Raw genomic sequence first — 20,067 nt, forward strand, 5'->3', positions numbered from 1 at the left:
TATAGTGTACTGGAAAATGGCAAAAAAATTCCAAGTGCGGAAAAATTGCAAAAAAACTGGGATTGTACAATAGTTTTTGGGATATTTTATTCACTGTGTTCACTATATGGTAAAACTGATGTGTGGGTGTGATGCCTCAGGTCGGTGCGAGTTTGTAGACACCAAACATGTATAGGTTTACTTGTATCTAAGGGGTTAAAAAAAATTCACAAGCTTGTCCGAAAAACGTGGCGCACGTTTTGCGCCATTTTCCAAAACCCGTAGCGTTCTCATTTTTCAGGATCTGAGGCTCAGTGATGGCTTATTTTTTGCGTCTTGACCTGACGTTCTTAACGGTACCATTTTTGCGCAGATGCTACGTTTTGATCGCCTGTTATTGCATTTTGCGCAAAATTTGCGGCGACCAAAAAACGTAATTTTGGCGTTTGGAATTTTTTTGCCGCTACGCCGTTTACTGATCAGATTCATTGATTTTATATTTTGATAGATCGGGCATTTCTGAACGTGGCGATACCAAATATGTGTGTATTTTTTATTTTTTTAACCCTTTAATTTTCAATGGGGTGAAAGGGGGGTGATTTGAACTTTTAGGTTTTTTTATTTTTCTTTAATTTTTTAAAACTTTTTTTTTTACTTTTTTTTTTTATTTTACTAGTCCCCCTAGGGGGCTATTGCGATCAGCAATCTGATCGCTTTGCACAATCTGCAGATCTCAGCTACAGAGCTGAGAACTGCAGATTTGCTGCTTCACTTTCAATGCCGGCTGTATTCCGGCATTGAGAGAAAGTGACTCATGTTAGCTACAGGCGTCATCACATGACCCTGTGCTACCATGGCAACCGCCGAAAGTCACGTGATCATGTCACGTGACTTCCGGCGGGGGCGGGGTAAGTCACTGTCATGGCGGCGCCCATATACATATCGCTGCCAAGACTTTGGCAGCGAAATGTAAGGGGTTAATGGCCGCGGGTGGAAGCGATTCCACCCGCGGCTAGCAGGCACACATATCAGCTGTTGATAACAGCTGATATGTGCGCCGATCGCCGCCGCCCGCCGGCGGCAGAGGGCGGGGCTTACCGGAAAACGATCCATGACGTATCTAGTACGTCATGGGTCGTTAAGGGGTTAATATCTATTGACGTTGAATCCCTTTATAGCTGCATCCCACATGATGTTGGTATAAAAGCAGTGGAGTACTTCTTGGGAATGCGGGGTGTTTCCATGGCCGCACATAATCAATTTATGTCACAACTGATTCGGTTTATATTGACACACAATTATTTCATCTTTAATGCCAAATTTTACCACCAGCACAGGGGCACTGCGATGGGGAGCCCTTGTGCTCCCACTTACACAAATTTGCTCCTGGGCTTATGAACTGGTTCATAATCCACTGCATGTATCACCTCTGTGAAGTTTATTTTGCCTTCTGTGAAAGTGTATAAAATACCTGTTGTTGCCTTCTGTGAAGTGTGCACCCTATGCTTAATAACACATACGGACTTTTGGCTCCCAAAAATCCTGTGAGGGAGTTCTGACACGTGACCAATGGGTCACTAGGAGATTTCATTTAGGACAATTTAGGCCTATGTCTTTTTTGTCATGCGAAACCGCGATTATCTCCTTGTTGTCTGGATTTAGAGGGTGCTCATTTGAGTAGTTTCACGGAGCCTAGGAGGTTTTTCCAAGGGTTCTATATATTGTATGCACCTTTTGGCTTAATACTTTTCCCTTGGGCATGTGCAGAGATACATGAGTGGTATGAATAGGCACCCTAGTAACTATATGTGTGCCCTTTCTGAAGAAAAATAAATACTGTTGGTATGGTCCACTTTTAACACTTTATACTACTGAATATATACTGCTCTATTGTTATGATTATATGAGATTCCCCTTGAGTATTTTCTATAAAGTGCAACCGTCCCTCACGTCCTCCTTCCCAGATCAGCTGCACAATAGACCAGCGAAGGGAAAGCAGGGTGAGTCTTCGTTGAGTGGGGGCGCCACAGCGCTTAGGTTTAGGGTGCCAACCTCCGCGGCAAGGCAGGGCCTTTACAGGGTTCGTTTGGCCATACCCTGGTTGCACTTTCTAATATTGGACTGGATATCCATACACATTGTTTTTTTGACTGTTTCAATAGGCAGTATTAACTGGTGTGTATAAGGGACGTATAATTTTCCTTCCCCTTGTGCTCGCCAGTGTGACCTCTTGAGTTCTTGAGGGGTCTCCTATCTTCCTGGCGGACTTGGGATTGGGTGTCCTATTCATGTGTGTTTTGTTTATTTGTTTGGGGTATGTTTTAAAATGCATTAATAAAATTTAAAATTTTAAGGGGTTTTGTTCTTCCGGTCTATACACTTGAATCCCCCCCTACAATTAAGTTTCTATGGTCTTGTTTTTGACACTGACAGGAGACAGGACAGTGACGGGAAATGGGACAGTGACGGGTGATGGGAAATGGGACACTGACAGAAGACCGGTCAGTGACGGGAAATGGGACACTGACGGGAGACGGGACAGTGACAGAAGACCGATCAGTGATGGGAGACGGGACAGTGACGGGAGATGGGAAATGGGACACTGACAGAAGACCGATCAGTGACGGGAAACAAGACAGTGACGGGAGATGGGAAATGGGACAGTGACAGAAGACCGATCAGTGACGGGAAATGGGACAGTGACGGGAGATGGGAAATGGGACACTGACAGAAGACCGGTCAGTGACGGGAAACAAGACAGTGACGGTTGATGGGAAATGGGACACTGACAGAAGACCGATCAGTGACGGGAAATGGGACAGTGACGGGAGATGGGAAATGGGACACTGACAGAAGACCGGTCAGTGACGGGAAACAAGACAGTGACGGGTGATGGGAAATGGGACAGTGACGGCAGACGGCACAGTGACAGGATACCTCGGACTGGGCCGGCACCGTGATATGCGGGGGAAGGTTAATCTCTGGCACTCTGCAGTCCGTGGTAAAGGTGACCGGCGCACATAGAGGATTCTCCACGCACACAGTGGCTGCAGTGCTTTGCCGCACCGGTGTCACCAGTTCTATGGTGCTGACGATGCCCGGGGCGGTGGCTTTAAATGTAACATAGTAGAACATGTATTCTTGTGTTGACTCATTGCGGAAAGTGACCTAGAACCGAGGAAAAAGAGAGAACTAATCAGGAGCCTCCGCTGCAAGAGCCTGACCTGCACCTAAACCATCCCCCGACCTGCAACCAGTCCCCGACCTGCACCTAAACCATCCCCCGACCTGCAACCAGTCCCCGACCTGCACCTAAACCATCCCGTGACCTGCAACATCCCTGACCTGCACCTAAACCATCCCCTGACCTGCAACTAGTCCTCAACCTGCACTTAAACCATCCCACGACCTGCAACCAGTCCCCGACCTGCACCTAAACCATCCCCCGACCTGCACCTAAACCATCCTGTGACCTGCAACGTCCCCGACCTGCACCTAAACCATCCCGTGACCTGCAATGTCCCCGACCTGCACCTAAACCATCCCCTGACCTGCAACGTCCCTGACCTGCAACGTCCCCGACCTGCACCTAAACCATACCCCGACCTGCAACCAGTCCCCGACCTGCACCTAAACCATCCCCTGACCTGCAACCAGTCCCCGACCCGCATCTAAACCATCCCCTAACCTGCAACCAGTCCCTGACCCGCACCTAAACCATCCCCCGACCTGCAACCAGTCCCCGACCCGCACCTAAACCATCCCCCGACCTGCAACCAGTCCCCGACCCGCATCTAAACCATCCCCCGACCTGCAACCAGTCCCCGACCTGCACCTAAACCATCCCCTGACCTGCAACCAGTCCCCGACCCGCACCTAAACCACCCCCCGACCTGCAACGTCCCAGACCTGCACCTAAACCATCCCGACCTGCAACCAGTCCCCAACCTGCACTTAAACCATCCCCAGACCTACAACCAGTCCCCGACCTGCACCTAAACCATCCCCCAACCTGCAACCAGTCCCCGACCCGCATCTAAACCATCCCCCGACCTGCAACCAGTCCCCGACCTGCACCTAAACCATCCCGACCTGCAACCAGTCCCCGACCCGCACCTAAACCACCCCCCGACCTGCAACGTCCCCGACCTGCACCTAAACCATCCCCCGACCTGCAACCAGTCCCCGACCCGCACCTAAACCATCCCCCGACCTGCAACCAGTCCCCGACCCGCACCTAAACCATCCCCCGACCTGCAACCAGTCCCCGACCCACACCTAAACCACCCCCGACCTGCAACATCCCCGACCCGCACCTAAACCACCCCCCGACCTGCAACGTCCCCGACCTGCACCTAAACCATCCCCCAACCTGCAACCAGTCCCCGACCTGCACCTAAACCATCCCCCAACCTGCAACCAGTCCCCGACTCGCATCTAAACCATCCCCCGACCTGCAACCAGTCCCCGACCTGCACCTAAACCATCCCCCAACCTGCAACCAGTCCCCGACCCGCACCTAAACCATCCCCCGACCTGCAACCAGTCCCTGACCTGCACCTAAACCATCCCCCGACCTGCAACCAGTCCCCGACCCGCACCTAAACCACCCCCCGACCTGCAACCAGTCCCTGACCTGCACCTAAACCATCCCCCGATCTGCAACCAGTCCCCGACCTGCACCTACACCATCCCCCGACCTGCAACCAGTCCCCGACCTGCAACCAGTCCCCGACCCGCACCTAAACCATCCCCCGACCTGCAACCAGTCCCTGACCTGCACCTAAACCATCCCCCGATCTGCAACCAGTCCCCGACCCGCACCTAAACCACCCCCCGACCTGCAACCAGTCCCTGACCTGCACCTAAACCATCCCCCGATCTGCAACCAGTCCCCGACCTGCACCTACACCATCCCCCGACCTGCAACCAGTCCCCGACCTGCAACCAGTCCCCGACCCGCACCTAAACCATCCCCCGACCTGCAACCAGTCCCTGACGCGCACCTAAACCAGCACCCAGACCCGCGACTAGTCCCTGACCCACACCATTAAGCCCATGATGAGAGTGACTGGTCAGCTGCAGGCAGTGGAGCGTCTGGATGATGGGACCCTGTACAGACCAGTTGTCTGTCCGCCGGGGCGGTGATTTTATACCTTAGTAGAGAAGGTTCCCTCTTTGTGAGAGTGGAAGTTCAGCTTGTAGTCTCTCCTGGCTCCTCCGGGCACCTCCACATAATCCAGCCCCTTGATGGTGGTGGCGCTGTCCATACGTTCTGGCTTCAGGATCTCAACAATAGCACGAAACCTGAAAGGAGATAATGGCAGCTGTAGGGATAATGCCCTGAGCCGGTCCTGATGCCAGGTTTAAGGGCAGTGACCACGTTTCCCCGGGACCCCTCTCACCGCTGGGTTTTGCGCAGCCAGTTGCTGACGCTCAGCAGCTCAGTGTACGATGTCTTGCACGGGACCTCTCTGATCACAGATCCGGAAGATTTAGGAGGCTCAGCCTGACCGTGGAGGAGGTAGAGCAATCCGGTGCCATCCGGCAGAGGGAAGAAGAGCGAGCCCTGAAAACAGTAGACACTCTACTATTATAGTGGGCAGTCAGGTGCCCAAAGCCTGGCACAGTGGCGGTATAACACGAGGACATGACCCGGGACAGTGCAGGTATAACACGAGGACATGACCCGGGACAGTGCCGGTATAACACGAGGACATGACCCGGGACAGTGCCGGTATAACACGAGGACATGACCCGGGACCGTGCCGGTATAACACGAGGACGTGACCCCGGGACAGTAGCGGTATAACACGAGGACATGCCCCGGGACAGTGCCGGTATAACACGAGGACATGACCCGGGACAGTGGCGGTATAACACGAGGACATGCCCCGGGACAGTGGCGGTATAATACGAGGACGTGACCCGGGACAGTGCCGGTATAACACGAGGACATGACCCGGGACAGTGGCGGTATAACACGAGGACATGCCCCGGGACAGTGGCGGTATAATACGAGGACGTGACCCGGGATCGTGCCGGTATAACACGAGGACATGACCCGGGACCGTGCCGGTATAACACGAGGACGTGACCCGGGACAGTGGCGGTATAACACGAGGACATGACCCGGGACAGTGGCGGTATAACACGAGGACATGCCCCGGGACAGTGGCGGTATAATACGAGGACGTGACCCGGGACCGTGCCGGTATAACACGAGGACGTGACCCGGGACAGTGCCGGTATAACATGAGGACGTGACCCAGGATGGTACCTGATGCTTCCTGCCCTCAGCACTCATGAGCAGGGGGTGGTAGGTGATCACGTAGGGCTTGTTCTGCTGATGAGCCTCCACGGTGATGAAGTCGGCTCCACTCCAATGTTCCCCGTCAATCACCGGCAGCAGATGCCACGTCTGGTTGGTTTTGTTGCTCAGGGCAATGGTTTGTGTCTGCTTACTTCGTACCTGACACTGAAAATTGACCACCTGTAACAGAAAGATGAGCAGAAGAAGCCTGAAGACGTGGCGGCGATGTACCGGTCACTGACCGATGAGCGGTGACGGGGGAGGTGCAGCCATTACCTCTTTCATAGACGGGAGGCCCACACAAGATCCGGATAGCGTCAGCGCCAACGTTCTGCCTCCTTCAATGCAGCAGAGCAGGTTCTTATAGTGAATGTCTGAGCTGATCTCAGCAGGGTGGAAGACGACATCAAAAGTAACCTCCGTGCCGGCCGTGATGTAACCCGACGCAGGGGAGATGGAGAAGTCCGGAGCAAACTGTGTCACGTCCCACTGGAACCTGCCACAAAGAGAGAAGGTCAAAGAGAGAGAAGCTGCCCACGAGGAGAGGAGGCCACCCACGAGAAGAGGAGGCCACCCACGAGAAGAGGCCGCCCACGAGGAAGTAAGAGGAGGCCGCCCACAAGGAAGAAAGAGGAGGCCGCTCACAAGGAAGAAAGGAGGCCGCCCACGAGGAAGAAAGAGGAGCTGCCCACGAGAAAGAGGCCACCCATGAGGAAGAAAGAGGAGCCGCCCATGAGAAAGAAGGACACCCACGAGAAAAATCTGCCCATGAGGAGAGGATGCCACCCACTGGGAAGAAGATGCCACCCACAAGAAAGAAGAGGCCATCCATGAGAAAAAGGATGCTGCCCACAGGGAACAGGATGCCTTCCACTAAGAGATTAAATCATCCACTAAAGGGAACCTGTCAGGTGCAATATGCACCCAGAACCACGAGCATATAATCCCTGCCTAACCGTCCCTGTATACACTAGCATAGATAAAGAGATCTATAGAGAAAGTATTTTTAAAGATCTTTTACCATATGTTATTGAGCGCGGGGACTAGTCCCCTGGGCGTTGTTCCCTTGGCTAATCACCCCCATTAGCAAATTAGTACACCCACAGGGGCCAACAGAGGCGTGCTAACATGCTAATGGGGGTGATTAGCCAAGGGAACAACGCCCAGGGGACTAGTCCCCGCGCTCATTAGCATACGGTAAAAGATCTTTAGAAATACTGTTTCTATAGATCTCTTTATCTATACCAGTGTATACAGGGACGGTTAGGCCGGGCTTAGCAATATACACTAGAACTGCTCGTGGTTCTGGGTGCATATTGCACCTGACAGGTTCCCTTTAAGAGAAGACACCGCCCACTAAGAGAAGACACCGCCCAGAAGGAGAAGACACCGCCCACAAGGAGAAGACACCGCCCACAAGGAGAAGACACCGCCCACAAGGAGAAGATGCTCTGATGGGCCGCACTGACTATTTTTTTTTTTTAAATCAGATACTTTTTTATTAAAACAGAGTACATACAACAGAATAACAAATCGGCATCCAAATTAAATTTATCACATCTATTACCCCTTTAACTCCCCCACCCCGGCAGCAACACTTCTCCCCGATACTACATCCCATATAGTACACACTTATAATACCCTTCAACTGTAGTATAGAACCATCCCGTTGTGCAGGAGGAACAACTAGTAACACAAATAAAACAAAACATACACATCAGAGGTCTCAGACGGCTATCCCCGTCCCATATCAGTTTACTGGTCCATCACTCGTCCTATCCGCATTGCAGCCAAGGAGACCAGAGCTTCTCAAACATTTTAACATTCCCCCTTCTTTCATACACTCCCCGTTCCAGCTGAAGAATACATTTCACCCTTTTAATGTACTGTCCCCTGGTCGGGGGGTCTTTTTTAATCCAGGACCTGGCGATTAGCTTTCTTGCCGCATACAGCAGCCTAGCAATGACAATTTTCATAGTATTTTCCACCTCAAGCTCCTCAACATATCCCAATAGGCAGATCACTGGTTCCCTGGGGAGGACACACCCATATGTTCTTCCTATCTTGTGGATAACCTTAGTCCAAAAGGAGACCAGTCTCGGACAAGACCACATCATGTGAAAAATACCTGCGTCAGATCCCTGACACCTTGGACACTCCGAATTCCTTTTCAACCCCATTTTAAACATCAGTAAGGGAGACCTATATACCCGGTGAATCACGTATAGGTGAGACAGTCTGGCCGGTTCGCTCATGGAAAGTTTAGGGACATACGCCAGGATACTCTCCCACACCTCCTCCGTTATCGGCCCAACTTCCTCCTCCCATTTAGATTTAGTTTTAATTGGGTAGTCTAACAGAAAGGTATGTAGTATATCTGTATATGTGCCAGAAATGATCCCTTTAGTGCTTCCTCCGCCCTTACACACATACTCCAGTACCAGGTCAGTCTGTATGGCCACACTTTGTTTAGCCGCTTGGGCTGCAATCGCATGTTTTAATTGTCTGTAGTGGAGCCAGCCGGACGCCGGTAACTGAAACTCACTCTGTAACTGCGGGAACGACTTCACAATTCCTCCGTCCAATATCTGATGCATGTATATCACACCCTTGCGTCTCCACTCCTCAATATTCCCCATTTTCTGAATCTCCGGGAGATTACTGTTATCCCAGATAGGTGTAAACTTAGTTAACCGGGTCGCCCCTCTCACCCTTTTCAGCCTATCCCAGGTCTTATTTATAAGTGCCATTGTAGGAGATGTTCTACCCAGGAGCCCCACCGCACCATCCTCTAGTCCCACCGCACCATCCTCTAGTCCCACCGCACCATCCTCTAGTCCCACCGCACCATCCTCTAGTCCCACCGCACCATCCTCTAGTCCCACCGCACCATCCTCTAGTCCCACCGCACCATCCTCTAGTCCCATTACCAATGGACTTCTACCCACTATGTATTCCAGTACTTCTTTAATGCCCCCATCTTTCTCTCGATCAGACCAACCCCTGAGGTGTTCACATTGCGCCGCTATATAATACAATTCCGGATTTGGGATTGCTAGACCCCCCTCATCCTTCGGCCTTTGTAAAGTCTCTAATCGCACCCTAGGCTGCTTTTTCCCCCACACCAGGTCCCTAAACAGCGAGTTTATCCCTTTAAATCTTTTCCTTGAAATACAAACAGGGGCATTGTGCAGTATGTATAGGAGTTTAGGCATTACTACCATCTTTAGTAAATTAACCCTTCCAACAACTGACAAATGTAGCTTGTTCCAGGCATCCACCTTGGTTCTCAATTTTTTAAGGAGCGGCCATAAGTTCACCTGTATGTATTTTTCTACTGGCAGAGATATCTGGATACCTAGATATTTAAATTCGTCCACATTCTTCAATTTGTTAGCCCCAGTATCCTCATTTGTCCAGGCTACTTCCCCATCCACCTTAAAGAGGCTCGATTTAGACCAATTAATGGTCAGTCCCGAAACTTCTCCAAATTTCTCTATTATCTGCATGGCATGATCCAATGAGGCTGATGGATCCCCCAAGAAAAGTAATAAATCGTCAGCATAAAGAGCTATTTTCTCCTCTAAATGCCCATACTTAAATCCATGGATCTCCTTTGTTTTCCTAATGGCCGCCGCCAGAGGCTCTATTGCAATAGCAAATAGGAGCGGCGATAGTGGGCAGCCCTGCCTCGTTCCCCGGTGCAACTCAAACGCTGAGGAGGTCATACCGTTAACTCTAACTTTAGCAGTAGGCCTATTATACAACAGCTGCACCCACTTTACAAACCGTGGGCCAAAACCCATATGCTGCAACACTTTCCACAGATACCCCCACTCAACACTATCGAACGCTTTCTGGGCATCTAACGAAGCGATCACCCTCCGGCCAGGGTTGTCAGGCGGCAACTGTAGATTAAGGTACAATCTCCTGATATTAGCAGCTGTCGACCTATTGGCCATGAACCCTGATTGGTCCATATGGATTAGGTTAGATATAACTCCAGTCAGCCGGTTTGACAACACCTTAGCCAGAAGCTTCACGTCCGCTGTTAATAACGAGATGGGTCTATATGAGTCTGGAAGCCTCGGATTTTTATCCTCCTTAGGAATTACTACTATTATTGCTTCTCTCATAGATTCAGGCAATACACCTTCCCCCTCCGCCACCTCAAAGACTTTCAATAGTTTGGGTAATAGGATTTCTTCTAACTGTTTATAAATTTCAACTGGTAGCCCGTCTGCTCCCGGTGCCTTGTCATTGCTCATGCCATGCAGAGCGCCCTCCAGTTCATCAATAGTAATAGGTGACTCCAGTTTATCTCTATCCGCCACAGACAACACCGGAAGCTCACCTCGCTCAAGAAATGAGTCCACCTCTTCCACCCTCATCTCTCCGCTAGAAGAATATAGCGTGCGATAGAAATCTTTAAAGACCTCAAGGATCGCCTCAACCTCAGTGACCTGTGTCCCCTCCACCGTGTCCATACCATGCACAAATGAACTACTCCTTTGAGCTGCAGCTATGACCGATAATAGATGACCAACTTTTTCCCCCTCCTCATAAAAATGCAATTTTTGGAATGCCTGCTTCCTTACCGCCTTCTCCAAAACCATCTTATTAACCTGTTCATGTGCCTGCCTAAGATTTTGCTTCGCGTCCGTAGTAGTACTCCGGATTGCTTCCAGCTCTGCCTTATCTAAGGCCTCCAGGCTATCTTTCTCATCCTGCCTCGTCTGTGTTTTACGCTTACAGATATCCCTGAACAGGAGCCCCCTGAGGTATGCCTTCATCGCATCCCATACCACCAGCGGACCAGTGCTACCCTCGTTGTGGATAAAGAAATCCCCAAGATCCCGTTCTATATTCCCCATATTAATATGACGGATCCATGCTCGATGAAGCTTCCACTCTCCCCTCCTTCCCCCTGTCAGGCTCCCCCGTCGTATGGACACTAGAATTGGGCTATGATCTGAAATCACTCTTGTCAGATATTGCACGTCACTTATCATTGCATCCATCAGATCACTAGCTAGAGCCATGTCAATGCGGGACAGAGTGTTATGTGAAGCCGAATAACAAGAGAAGCAGGATACCCTCCCATTCCTCACTCGCCAGGCATCCACCATTCCAAGTTCCCCAATAAGAGTGCCAAACAAAGTCATCCAACTATCCTGAATACCTGAAGGTCTACTACTCCTATCCCAGTACAGGTCTATCACATTATTGAAGTCCCCCACCAGTAAAAAAGGGATTACTCCCCCCTTCTCAGAGAACTCCCTTATCTCCCTTAGTTTGGTGCACTTATATGGAGGTGGTATATATATTGCAGCTATACACATGAGTCTGCCAAATATTTTACACTTGACGGCCACACACTGTCCCTCTTTATCCACATACCGCACTGACTATACCTGGCTCCCAGCTCTCCTGTATTGCTCAGGACTATCCTCCGAGTCGCCTGACTCTGCAGCACCACAGCCCCGAAGGACATATAGTCCTGGTCCAAGCCGAGTGCCAGGCCCTGGCTGCAGCCTTTCACGACGAAGAGCGAGCGCATCACTCCGCAGGATTCCAGCATCACCTCCTCCACAAATGGAGCAATCCTACTCTGGGGGTTGAAGTGCAGCTCCAGCTTACAGCGTCCACCATGGGCTGGAAGTTTTATGTCACCACTGGGCGACAGGCTGAGCACCTGCATAAGAAGCACAAAGACATCAGTGGCACCCGGAGAAGTGCAGCGAGCCAGCATCGGGGATGTGTACCACAGACTTAGGGCAGATGCCCGCTCCGGCCTCACAACCACTGATGAGACCCCTGGAACATGGTCTACACCCACTAGAATGACATCCAGCCTCAGTCTGTGGAGCGGACACAACCCCAGTGGCCGTGCGTCATACATAGGGCTGGTACCTGGGGCTCCTGCAGGGCCGGCACGCTCGGGCTCAGGTGCAGGATACAGGGGCCGGAGAGTGAACACAACCCCAGCGACCGTGCGTTACACGTAGGACCGGTACCTGGGGCTCCTGCAGGGCCGGCACGCTCGGGCTCAGGTGCAGGATACAGGGGCCGGGGAGTGAACACAGCCCCAGTGGCCGTGCGTCACACATGGGGCCAGTACCTGGGGCTCCTGCAGGGCCGACATGCTCAGGCTCAGGTGCAGGATACAGGGGCTGGAGAGTGAACACAACCCCAGCGGCCGTGCGTCACACGTAGGACCGGTACCTGGGGCTCCTGCAGGGCCGGCACGCTCGGGCTCAGGTGCAGAGGCCGGGGAGTGAACACAACCCCAGCGGCCGTGCGTCACACGTAGGACCGGTACCTTGGGCTCCTGTAGGGCCGGCACGCTCGGGCTCAGGTGCGGGATACAGAGGCCGGGGAGTGAACACAACCCCACTGGCCGTGCGTCACACGTAGGACCGGTACCTTGGGCTCCTGCAGGACCAGCACGCTCGGGCTCAGGATACAGGGGCCGGGGAGTAAACACAACCCCAGTGGCCGTGCGTCACACGTAAGGCTGGTACCTTGGGCTCCTGCAGGGCCGGCACGCTTGGGCTCAGGTGCAGAGGCCGGGGAGTGAACACAACCCCAGTGGCCATGCGTCACACATAGGGCTGGTACCTTGGGCTCCTGCAGGGCCGGCACGCTCAGGCTCAGGATACAGGGGCCGGGGAGTGAACACAACCCCAGTGGCCGTGCGTCACACATGGGGCCGGTACCTTGGGCTCCTGCAGGGCCGGCACGCTCGGGCTCAGGTGCAGAGGCCGGGGAGTGAACACAACCCCAGCGGCCGTGCGTCACACATGGGGCCGGTACCTTGGGCTCCTGCAGGGCCGGCACGCTCGGGCTCAGGTGCAGAGGCCGGGGAGTGAACACAACCCCAGTGGCCATGCGTCACACGTAGGGCTGGTACCTTGGGCTCCTGCAGGGCCGGCACGCTCGGGCTCAGGATACAGGGCCAGGGAGTGAACACAACCCCAGTGGCCGTGCGTCACACGTGGGGCCGGTACCTTGGGTTCCTGCAGGGCCAGCACGCTCGGGCTCAGGTGCGGGATACAGGGGCCGGGGAGTGAGCACAACCCCAGCGGCCGTGCATCACACATGGGGCCGGTACCTTTGGCTCCTGCAGGGCCGGCACGCTCGGGCTCAGGATACAGGGGCCGGGGAGTGAACACAACCCCAGCGGCCGTGCATCACACATGGGGCCGGTACCTTTGGCTCCTGCAGGGCCGGCACGCTCGGGCTCAGGTGCAGAGGCCGGGGAGTGAACACAACCCCAGTGGCCGTGCATCATACATGAGGCCGGTACCTTGGGCTCCTGCAGGGTCGGCACGCTCGGGCTCAGGTGCAGGATACAGGGGCGGGGAGTGAACACAACCCCAGTGGCCGTGCGTCACACGTAGGACCGGTACCTTGGGCTCCTGCAGGGCCAGCACGCTCAGGCTCAGGTGCAGAGGCCGGGGAGTGAACACAACCCCAGTGGCCGTGCGTCATACATAGGGCTGGTACCTTGGGCTCCTGCAGGGCCGGCACGCTCGGGATCAGGTGCAGGGGCCGGGGAGTGAACACAACCCCAGTGGCCGTGCGTCACACGTAGGGCCGGTACCTTGGGCTCCTGCAGGGCCGGCACGCTCGGGCTCAGGTGCGGGATACAGAGGCCGGGGAGTGAACACAACCCCAGTGGCCGTGCGTCACACGTAGGGCTGGTACCTTGGGCTCCTGCAGGGCCGGCACGCTCGGGCTCAGGATACAGGGGCCGGGGAGTGAACACAACCCCAGTGGCCGTGCATCACACATAGGGCTGGTACCTTGGGGTCCTGCAGGGCCGGCACGCTCGGGCTCAGGTGCAGAGGCCGGGGAGTGAACACAACCCCAGTGGCCGTGCGTCACACGTAGGGCTGGTACCTTGGGGTCCTGCAGGGCCGGCACGCTCGGGCTCAGGTGCAGGGTGCAGGACACAGGGGCCGGGCTCCGATTCACAATGGTGATCTCCCTCCTCACAGATTGACCAATGTTCACGGCTCCAAAGTTAAGAACTTTATATTTGGGGTCCACAACTTCGACCTGCAAACAGCGGATAACATCGTCTGTGGCTGACAAGATGGCAGCTGAGGTGGTCACTGCGGGGCCACCACTGGCAGCCACGAACAATGTGACACGTCATCATCTGCAGTAACGGTTCTGCTCATTCCTGACCTTCATCTCGATCCCGTGACCGTGAAGCTGAATCTGCTGCTGGGAATGGCCGTTCATCTGAAAGACGACAGCTTCTTGGTAGAAGACGGCTGCTCGTGGATAGAACGTGACGGGCACCTCCATCTTGTCTCCGGGGAGGAGGACATGGGCAGAGAAGTCGAGCTCCATGTGAGCCGTGTTACTGTACAGACAGTCGATGCTGCGGAGGAAGCGCACACAATGGAGGATGGGTTTACCGACCAGACCGGCGACACCGGGCCATGGCTGGGGTTCTCACCTGACCGGCCGGCTGTCCTTGTTGGTGATGACCAGGATTTCCCGCACCGGCTGCATCCCAGCGTGGAAGATGAAGCAATGGCCAAAATTGTGTTCTTTGAAAGAGAAATGGATTCCTGGCTGGACAGCGGCTCCGCGCAGGGGGCAAGTGATCTCGGGCCCATTCTCTATCTGATTGGACGATACAACATGATATGACCATTGGACAGATCACCCCAGGGCGCTGGCTATTGACGGGCCGGGGTCACTAACCTTCAGGGTCAGCAGAACGTCCCTGACAGTACACTGCCGGGTGGGACTGAAGGTGAGGGACGCCTGAGCCTGCTGTCCAGGGACCACCACTCCACTGCTGGGGGAGACCGTCAGGAAGTCTTGCAGCCCCCGAGGGACGCTCAGAGCACAGGAATAACTAAAGGAGAACTGCCCCTTATTTGTGATGTGGAACTGGAGGGTGGAGCGGTCATTAATGTCCACCTGTCAGGAAGACAAGAGGCAAAGTCACCGGAGGGAGCGCCGGACAGGGAGGCTTAACCTGCAGCACACAGCAGCAGCACGCACACGGCAGCACGCAGCAGCACACGGCAGCACGCAGCAGCACACGGCAGCACGCAGCAGCACACGGCAGCACGTAGCAGCACACGGCAGCACGTAGCAGCACACGGCAGCACGTAGCAGCACGCAGCAGCACGTAGCAGCACGTGGCAGCTAGCAGCAGCACGTGGCAGCACGCAGCAGCACGCGGCAGCACGCGGCAGCACGTGGCAGCACGCAGCAGCACACGGCAGCACGTAGCAGGACGCAGCAGTACGCAGCAGCACGTGGCAGCACACAGCGGCACACAGCGGAACACAGCAGCACACAGCAGCACGTGGCAGCACGCAGCAGCACACGGCAGCACGTAGCAGCACGCAGCAGTACACAGCAGCACGTGGCAGCACGCAGCGGCACATAGCAGCACACAGCGGCACAGCGGAACACAGCAGCACACGGCAGCACGTAGCAGCACGCGGCAGGACGCAGCGGCACACAGCAGCACACAGCGGAACACAGCAGCACACGACAGCACGTGGCAGCACGCAGCAGCACATGGCAGCACGTAGCAGCACGCAGCAGTACGCGGCAGCACGTGGCAGCACGCAGCAGCACACGGCAGCACGTAGCAGCACACAGCGGCACACAGCGGAACACAGCAGCACACGGCAGCAGCACACAGCAGCAGCATGCAGCAGCACCGCCTCACCTGCCCCAGGTCCAGCTCTCTGGGCTCCAGCGCAGACAGCAGGGTGATGCTGCCCGTGTGGTCTTGGCACTGCACGCTCACTTGGGTGGAGTGTGCATCCGCCTTCACATTCAGGTACAGCGGCTCCGTCTTGGTCTTCACATCACAAATCAGGTTGAAATTAACCTCACCGACCGTGGACGGCCGAAAGTGAAGAGAGATGGGGACCCTGAAAGGAGAAAAGGTGGAGGGATGAGGCGGGCCGGCAGTGACAGACACACTGGTAATATGGTGGCATAAGAAGTACCTGCTCTGGGGAGGGATTGCCCCCTCCATGGGACTCACTGTCAAGGAGTGACTGCAGCCCTCCGAAAACCGAGAACTGTCACGGAAAGCAAAGCTGAAGGTCTTCTTCTCACTGTTGATGATATAGATGGATTCCTGCACCTCCTGCCCTGCACATGACAAGAGCGGACATGTCTGCAGCAATGATCGGGGCCACGATTCCTGCACCCCGGGGGCAGACGCACCACTCAGGCCACTTACCTAGCAGCAGCGAGCCCAATCTCAGATGTGACCTGTCCAGAGAGACAGAGGGCTCCGAGGCGTTACCCACCAGAAGGAATGGGACCGAGATGTTCTGCTCCAGAATGGAGAATTTCCAAAAGGATTCGGTGACGTCCAACACTTGAGGATGGAACTGAAAGGTGATCTGTGGGGGGCAGAGGAGTGATCAGATCACCACCAGGGCCGTGCCCTGAGGCCGGGGGGCACTTACTTATTGGCTCACACACGTTACCTCCACCTTCTTCTCAGCTTGGATCTCTCCTTCCTGGTTCAGGCAGTGAAAGGCCGGCGGACTCTGAAGACTCGGGGGGTCCTCACAGGTCCACAGGAAGGAGTAGCGGCTGTTTGTGGGGTTCACGATACTGAACGTCCTACAAAGTAGAGAGGTCGTCCGCTAGTGAGACATGGATGACGTTTCAGCACCGCTGCATGCTCACCGTGATGATGGCATGATGAAGACCACCCGAGGTGGCAGCAAAGACCTGGACAGCCGACCTGACCGGCCGACCCGCGGCAACACGCAGAAGGAAGATGGAGGATTCACAAAGAAAAAGAAAAGTGCAACATTTACAGATGGAGACAATTCTTAAGGCCCAGTTACACGCAACGACATCGCTAACGAGATGTCATTGAGGTCACAGAATTCGTGACGCACATCCGGCCTCGTTAGCGACGTTGTTGCGTGTGACAGCTAGGAGCAGCGATCAACGATGGAAAATACTCACCTAATCGTCCATTGTTGACACGTCGTTCCTTTTCAAAAATCGTTGCTGGTTCAGGACGTAGGTAGTTCGTCGTTCCTGCGGCAGCACACATCGCTACGTGTGACACCTCGGGAACGACGAACTACAGCTTACCTGTGGCCGCCGGCAATGCGGAAGGAAGGAGGTGGGCGGGATGTTACGTCCCGCTCATCTCCGCCCCTCCGCTTCTATTGGCCGGCCGCTTAGTGACGCCGCTGTGACGCCGAACGTCCCTCACCCTTAGAAAGGAGTCGGATCGCCGGCCAGAGCGACATCGCTCGGCAGGTAAGTGCATGTGACTGGTCCTAACGATTTTGTGCGCCACGGGCAGCGATTTGCCCATGACACACAAACGACGGGGGGGGTGCGCTCGCTAGCGATATCGCTGCGTGTAAAGCCCCCTTTAGACTCCGTACGTGGCAGATTACACGGCCTGTGCAGACGCGTCTCAGGCCCCAGATCACCCGCCACTGAATATCTACATGCCATTGTTTCCTTCCGGCGGTGGTGTTTGGCTTCCATGTTGTTGCATTACTATCCGGTGATTCGGGGCCTGAGACGCGTCTGCACACGCCGTGTAATCTGCCACATGTGGACGCAAATACGTTTTTCTATCAATAAATTTTGCATTTTTATTTTCTGGAATCCTCCGTATTTTCTTCTGCCTTCATGATGTATCCTTAGTGTAGGTCATCAATGCCTGACCGGCCGGGGGTCGACACTCTACATCCCCCCGGTCAGCTGATCCCGTCCTGGCACCGGGGTCTGACACTCTACATCCCCCCGGTCAGCTGATCCCGGTGCCGCGGTCTGACACTCTACATCCCCCCCGGTCAGCTGATCCCATCCCGGTGCCGCGGTCTGACACTCTACATCCCCCCCGGTCAGCTGATCCCGTCCTGGCACCGGGGTCTGACACTCTACATCCCCCCGGTCAGCTGATCCCGTCCCGGTGCCGCGGTCTGACACTCTACATCCCCCCGGTCAGCTGATCCCGGTGCCGCGGTCTGACACTCTACATCCCCCCCGGTCAGCTGATCCCATCCCGGTGCCGCGGTCTGACACTCTACATCCCCCCCGGTCAGCTGATCCCGTCCTGGCACCGGGGTCTGACACTCTACATCCCCCCGGTCAGCTGATCCCGTCCCGGTGCCGCGGTCTGACACTCTACATCCCCCCGGTCAGCTGATCCCGGTGCCGCGGTCTGACACTTCACATCCCCCCCGGTCAGCTGATCCCATCCCGGTGCCGCGGTCTGACACTCTACATCCCCCCCTGGTCAGCTGATCCCGGTGCCACGGTCTGACACTCTACATCCCCCCGGTCAGCTGATCCCGTCCCGGTGCCGCGGTCTGACACTCTACATCCCCCCAGTCAGCTGATCCCGGTGCCGCGGTCTGACACTCTATATCCCCCCCTGGTCAGCTGATCCCGGTGCCGCGGTCTGACACTCTATATCCCCCCCTGGTCAGCTGATCCCGGTGCCGCGGTCTGACACTCTACATCCCCCCGGGTCAGCTGATCCCGTCTCGGTGCTGGGGTCTGACACTCTACATCCCCCCGGTCAGCTGATCCCATCCCGGTGCCGCAGTCTGACACTGTACATCCCCCAGTCAGCTGATCCCGCCCCGGTGCCGGGGTCTGGCACTCTACATCCCCCTGGTCAGCTGATCCCGTCCCGGTGCCGCGGTCTGACACTCTACATCCCCCTGGTCATCTGATCCCGCCCCGGTGCCGCGGTCTGACACTCTACATCCCCCTGGTCAGCTGATCCCCGTCCTGGTGCCGCGGTCTGACACTCTACATCCCCCGGTCAGCTGATCCCGTCCCGGTGCCGCGGTCTGACACTCTACATCCCCCCGGTCAGCTGATCCCGGTGCCGGGGTCTGACACTCTACATCCCCCCGGTCAGCTGATCCCGGTGCCGGGGTCTGACACTCTACATTACCCCCGGTAAGCTGTTCTTGATGCCGGCGTCAGCAGCAGGAGGCCGAAAGTGGTCAGATTCGGAGCTGCTCCACTTTCTGATAGTGGTCGTGGCTGGGTACTGCACATCTGCATCCTAAACAAATCAATGGGGAGCAGATGTGCAGTACCCTGCCACGACCACTATCAGAAGGAGGAGCAGCTCCGCAACTGAGCACTTCCAGCCTCCTGCTACCAGCACCGGGATCAGCTGACCGGGGGGGGGATGTAGAGGGTCAGACCCCGGTCAGTCAGACATTGATGACCTCTTAGCTATTAGAGGATGCCCTCTTGCCTCCTGCCGGTCACGTACCTGCTGCTCTTAGTCTGCACACCCACAGACATGAACTCAATCACCCGCGTGTTGGGATCCAGGGTTGTCCCTGATGGGGCCCCGCGGGGTCCACACAGCTCCGGGTTGCGCCTCCCGCTGCTGATGTAGTCTGAATCCTCCAGTTGGAAGTGACAGTAAGGGAGCAGGCTGCGTCCGGTCACTGGCAGCACCGGCTCCTGCTCTTCGGGGGACATGTTAGGAATGCTGCGGGCCAGAAAACACAAGCAGTCACACGAGGTCCTGGTGTGCGACGGTGGCAGACCCCTGACCTAGAGGCTGCACCTGTGGCTGTGCCGCCCCTCTGCACTGGTCGCTGCAGTTATGTATGGGGTCAGCAGATGAGCCCAGGTGTCAGCGTCCATGTTTACAGGACCAGAAGATGGTGTGACAGCCGGCAGGGGCACGTGTCCGGTGTGGTGACAGCCGGTAGGGGCACATGTCCGGTGTGGTGACAGCCGGTAGGGGCACATGTCCG

At 55.3% G+C, this 20,067-nt stretch overlaps 1 protein-coding gene across 1 annotated transcript in view; it reads right to left on the bottom strand.

The window, feature by feature from the left end:
* Positions 1 to 20,067, bottom strand: part of HYDIN (HYDIN axonemal central pair apparatus protein) — a 211,862-nt gene that overhangs the window by 13,274 nt on the left and 178,521 nt on the right. The window contains exons 87-101 of the mRNA XM_075325454.1: positions 19,572 to 19,796; positions 16,783 to 16,921; positions 16,530 to 16,695; positions 16,291 to 16,438; positions 16,005 to 16,212; positions 15,017 to 15,238; positions 14,766 to 14,935; positions 14,489 to 14,687; positions 14,198 to 14,356; positions 11,707 to 11,987; positions 6,569 to 6,788; positions 6,260 to 6,472; positions 5,385 to 5,548; positions 5,136 to 5,286; positions 2,917 to 3,147 (exon numbers count right to left, since the gene is read on the bottom strand). Of these exons, the coding sequence (XP_075181569.1) occupies positions 2,917 to 3,147; positions 5,136 to 5,286; positions 5,385 to 5,548; positions 6,260 to 6,472; positions 6,569 to 6,788; positions 11,707 to 11,987; positions 14,198 to 14,356; positions 14,489 to 14,687; positions 14,766 to 14,935; positions 15,017 to 15,238; positions 16,005 to 16,212; positions 16,291 to 16,438; positions 16,530 to 16,695; positions 16,783 to 16,921; positions 19,572 to 19,796 (2,896 nt within the window). The remainder of the gene's footprint in view (positions 1 to 2,916; positions 3,148 to 5,135; positions 5,287 to 5,384; positions 5,549 to 6,259; positions 6,473 to 6,568; positions 6,789 to 11,706; positions 11,988 to 14,197; positions 14,357 to 14,488; positions 14,688 to 14,765; positions 14,936 to 15,016; positions 15,239 to 16,004; positions 16,213 to 16,290; positions 16,439 to 16,529; positions 16,696 to 16,782; positions 16,922 to 19,571; positions 19,797 to 20,067) is intronic.

This window comes from Anomaloglossus baeobatrachus, chromosome 10, assembly GCF_048569485.1.
Source record: "Anomaloglossus baeobatrachus isolate aAnoBae1 chromosome 10, aAnoBae1.hap1, whole genome shotgun sequence".
In the NCBI taxonomy this organism is placed as follows: domain Eukaryota; kingdom Metazoa; phylum Chordata; class Amphibia; order Anura; family Aromobatidae; genus Anomaloglossus; species Anomaloglossus baeobatrachus.